Source organism: Aegilops tauschii, chromosome 1 (assembly GCF_002575655.3).
Source record: "Aegilops tauschii subsp. strangulata cultivar AL8/78 chromosome 1, Aet v6.0, whole genome shotgun sequence".
Taxonomy (NCBI): domain Eukaryota; kingdom Viridiplantae; phylum Streptophyta; class Magnoliopsida; order Poales; family Poaceae; genus Aegilops; species Aegilops tauschii.
The window spans coordinates 251,408,407-251,412,883 of NC_053035.3; the positions used below are offsets into that span (position 1 = coordinate 251,408,407).

At 44.8% G+C, this 4,477-nt stretch overlaps 1 protein-coding gene across 3 annotated transcripts; it reads left to right on the plus strand.

Moving 5' to 3' along the window:
• LOC109732553 (1-acyl-sn-glycerol-3-phosphate acyltransferase BAT2, chloroplastic) lies at positions 1 to 3,325 on the plus strand. Of its 3 annotated transcripts, none has more exons than XM_020291721.4 (6): positions 1 to 511; positions 614 to 784; positions 1,387 to 1,793; positions 2,117 to 2,218; positions 2,312 to 2,945; positions 3,044 to 3,325. In XM_020291721.4, exons 1-5 carry the CDS (start codon positions 31 to 33, stop codon positions 2,537 to 2,539), a joined length of 1,389 nt encoding a protein of 462 aa, XP_020147310.2. In that variant the 5' UTR covers positions 1 to 30; the 3' UTR covers positions 2,540 to 2,945; positions 3,044 to 3,325. The 3 variants fall into 3 exon arrangements, with proteins under 3 accessions (XP_020147310.2, XP_020147307.2, XP_020147308.2); XM_020291718.4 differs by having other exon boundaries at positions 2,312 to 2,624; positions 3,004 to 3,325; XM_020291719.4 differs by having other exon boundaries at positions 2,312 to 2,624.
• Positions 3,326 to 4,477: the final 1,152 nt, after the last annotated feature.

Below are 4,477 nucleotides of genomic sequence, written 5' to 3' on the forward strand. Positions count from 1 at the left end.
GAATGTAGATAAAGCGAACCGGGCCACAGAATGTACTACAGAGAAACTTGGCAAACACCGCCGAAACAAACCACCGCCGGCAGCCGCCGGCCACCGTTTTGCCCGAGTCTAGCCCCGTCCGCGCGCGCATGCGCGTCCAGTCAGCGCGCGCTCGCCCGCTTCCACCCTCACGATTTTATCCACTCTCACCAGTCACCAACGGAGCTTCGCCCAGCGCCATCCCCCCCGCCCCGCCTCCGGATTCTCTCGCCCCAGGCCGAACAACCCCACGTTCGCCACGTGCGCGCGCGCCACCGCCTCGCCGCCCCAGCCAATGATCTAGAGCCTCGCGGATCTGACGCGGCACCCGCGCCCCGCCTCCGCGGTCCGGTCACCGTCTCGCTTGCCGCCTGTTCGTGCTGCTCTCGCCGGCATAGGGGGACGCGTGCGGCGAGCTCGTCCATGGGGACGCTCGTCTGGCTGAGGCCGACCGCGGCCCCGGCCGTCCCCGCCGGTCCCTCCGCCGCGCACGGTACGCGACACGGCTCGACGCTTACCTCCGGAGAAAGCCCCCGCGATGCTGCTGCTGATCCTATCTTATTTGGTGCTTGGTTTCTGTTTCGCTCTTCTGCAGTGGTGGCTGGCGGTGGTATAAATGCCCGGCCTCGGCGTGTGTCCATGGCGTCCCGCTGCCCGAACCCGCGGGTGCTCCAGGCGGGGAGGTGCCGATGGCTGGTTGCGAGGTCGGGTGTCACGGCCGCTGCGGCGGCCGCCGATGACCCTGAGGATTCGTCGGGGCTTTCAGGTTTCAGGCCTCCTCCCCTCTCTAGAGCCAAATGCTTTGAACTTCTTATGCCAGTGCCCGCGTAGCTAAGCTGTGCTAGCTAGAAAATCACATTGACATGTAGTTTTACGAAATATGGAAGTTATGGAGCGTATATGAACCTGCAATGTTGCCGTTGCTAGTGCTATGTGAGTTAGGTGAGTTTTGATAAACCAATAATGCAGAAACTCAAACTATTGTCCCAACCCTTCATTTCAGTATGGACCAGAGGATATGATTTGATACTTTCCTTCCTTCTGTTTATAACCAATATATGATGGACTGTAGGCTTATAATTGTTACTTCTACTCATGTGAAAGGTGTCATTAGAGTTTTTAGATTAATTTCAGAGGGAGAACAGCAGTTGTTAAGGTATTTATAAACCCTGTAGCAGCTAATGCCAGTGGCATGTTTGATGAAATTTAAGTAGTAGGCCCTACTGACTAGTACGTATTAGGAAAATCATCTCCACATATTCTGCAAACAATCTGTTGGTGAAATCATTCAAATTATATTCTAGCTGGATTTTTTTGTGCTCACTTTTTCTTTTTGGAAAACTTACTTATATTTATTTATTTAACCAGATCTGCAAGTGGCTTCAAGGATCAGAGGGGTCTTCTTCTATGCAGTGACTGCTGTTGCGGCGATCTTTTTGTTTATAGCTATGGTTGTGGTTCATCCACTTGTGCTCTTGTTTGACCGCCACCGTAGGAGGGCTCAGCACTATATTGCAAAGATTTGGGCTACTCTGACAGTTTCCATGTTCTACAAGCTTGAAGTCGAGGGAATGGAGAATCTACCTCCCAATAGTAGCCCTGCTGTCTTTGTTGCTAACCATCAGAGCTTCTTGGATATCTATACCCTTCTAACTCTAGGAAGGTGCTTCAAATTTATAAGCAAGACCAGTATCTTTATGCTTCCAATTATTGGTTGGGCAATGTATCTCTTAGGTGTCATTCCTTTACGGCGTATGGACAGCAGGAGCCAGCTGGTATGGCCTTAGCCTTGTCCCTTCCTTTTTCAGTAGGCTCTTAAATTTCGATAATCTTGTGATTGAATATAAGTTGTGGATTACCTGCAATTTGTGCCACTGAAGAAGTTCTTATTTGGTAATTCCTTTGCATATCCTTTTTGTTAGTGCAGCTCCAGCATCTTATGTGAAGCGTACATGCATACGCCCAAACCTGATAACCTATTTTGTTTAGTTTAGTTTAGTTTTCAACATTAATGACATTTTTTGTTAAATGCCTTCCTATTATAGAGTTTACCCACTTACACTTCATGTTGAACATATCATATATCCTCTAAATTCAGGACTGTCTTAAACGGTGTGTGGATTTGGTGAAAAAGGGGGCGTCTGTATTTTTCTTTCCAGAGGGAACTCGAAGTAAAGATGGAAAGCTAGGTATATTCAAGGTTAGGTTCCGTCGAATGTTATTTTACTCTTGTGTGTACTACGCTATTAGCTTTCAGTTCCGTGAAGTACTGACATTTTATAATTATCCCCAGCGAGGAGCATTTAGTGTCGCAGCGAAGACTGGCGTTCCTGTCATACCTATTACCCTTCTTGGGACAGGGAAACTGATGCCTCCTGGAATGGAAAGCAACCTTAATTCAGGTTCAGTAAAAGTCATTATTCACCGTCCAATTGAAGGGAATGATGCAGAGAAATTATGTACCGACGCAAGGAATGTGATAGCAGACACTCTTCTTCTACATGGTTATGGAGTGCACTAGTGGAAGTGGGTGGTTTTTCCTATTCAATGGATCATGGAACCTAGTTTGCCGAAACGTGTCGACTCAAGGCAAAGATAGTTTACAGGTACACGTTACTGACTAGTTCGATATTTTGAGAATCAGTAGGAAATGCTATTTGCTTCTTAAGAAGAACAGCTTTTTGAAATGAAAGAGTTTCCACGGGCGTCGTATATCATTTGTTCAAATAAGGTTCATGTAGCATAATGGTATGACTGCGCAAAACGTATCTTCAGTTTAAACTTCAAGAAAAAGGACACCTTCAGTTTGAATATGTGCCCCACATTTAGAGGTTTGAGATTGTTATCTCCACCACATGGAGGTGTGAGACGAGTGTCCTAATAAGAGACTGAATATAACACAGATGTATTTGGTGGCGGAAATACTTGTAAGTACGTATTTTTTAAAAAGGAAGGATTCCAAAAGATCTACCCTTGTTTGTGCAGCTAGTAGAGGTGCTGAGTGCAGGCATTCTTTTTGCTGCAGAATGAAGACAGGGGCTGGAGGAAGAATAAGAATGACTTGTGCTTGTTAGTTGCTGTGTGTGACTTGCAAAATAGGCTTTGATGTAGTTTATCTTTCACAAATTGTAGTTTGCATTATTTGCCTTGTTCTATAGTATTTAACATGAAAAGATGTTATGTGTCAAAGAATTCATCTGGATTTAGATGATCTTGCCATATTCTACATACTGGGAAGATAAGAATTTTTTTTGTGGGTGAGAAGATAATAAAGTTGGCACGTGATTTCCTTTTGGGACTTGATAAAGATGCCTTTTTTTTCACCCCCCCCCCCCCCCCCCCCCCCCCCCCCCGGGCCTTTTCAAGTGCATATCAGTAACCGAGTTCGGCTTCTCGCCGAGACGTTCTTGTCCTGACTCGGAAACTTCCCGTACGACGCTAGGGTCTTGCCTCCTCATGTTAACGGAATGGGCTTTACCTTCCCTGCCGTTGCTGCTGCCCGTTTTTTTTTCTTTTGTTCTTTTTCACTCAGTTTTCTTTGTCTGATTTTGTGGTTTCCTGACCATTTTTTTTCTATGGATATGTCTAGGACTCAGTCGACTGAGACTTCGCGAAGTCTCAGTCGGCTGACGTCAGCATACAATTTTTCTGCGTTGGATTGTATGTATTAGCCTGCGTACGATTTTGTTACGTAAGTATATGTCGCTACCGTACCTTTCCAGACTCAGTGAGCTTACATGGGCCTGCAAATCGGCCCATTGGTTCCTTCACGTCACGTGATGTGTTCCTTTCTCTCTTTGTGTACCTCTTGCTTTCTCTTTTATTCTCATCATTTATTTTTTTAAATAGATTTGAATCATATAAAAAATATTTATGCAAAGAAGTAAAATATCAAAACAGGAAGGAAAAAAGAACGCAAAAATAATTTCCTGCTCTTCGTACCATCTTGCTCTCTCTCTGTTTTTCTTATCATTCTTCAAAAAAACAATTTCTATTGTAACAAAGATCTTTCATGTTACAAAAATAAAATTAGAAACCAAATAAAAATGAAAAATAAAGACTAAAATGAAACTATAACAAAAATAAAATTAAAAACTAAAAACAAAAATTAAAACCACAGAAGAAAAAAAGGAAATGCACCCCACCCACACACACACACATAAAAACACAAAGTTGTTGTATTGAAGACATGTAGTTGCACTTGGTGTCGACATATGGAGGTAGTGGAGGACATGCAACTCCCCTGGACAAAAACGCTGCTAAGTTACACGCACATTGAAGACATGCACATGCAGTCGGGGTGACACTTGCAGTTGCATGCCTAGTGGCAGACATGTGCAACTCCCCCCGAACAAAAAACCCATTAAGTTGCAGTCATGTTGAAGTCATGCAGTTGCAGCCGAGGGCAACACTTGTGGTTGCATGTCTAGTGGCAGACATGCAACTTCACCGGACAAAA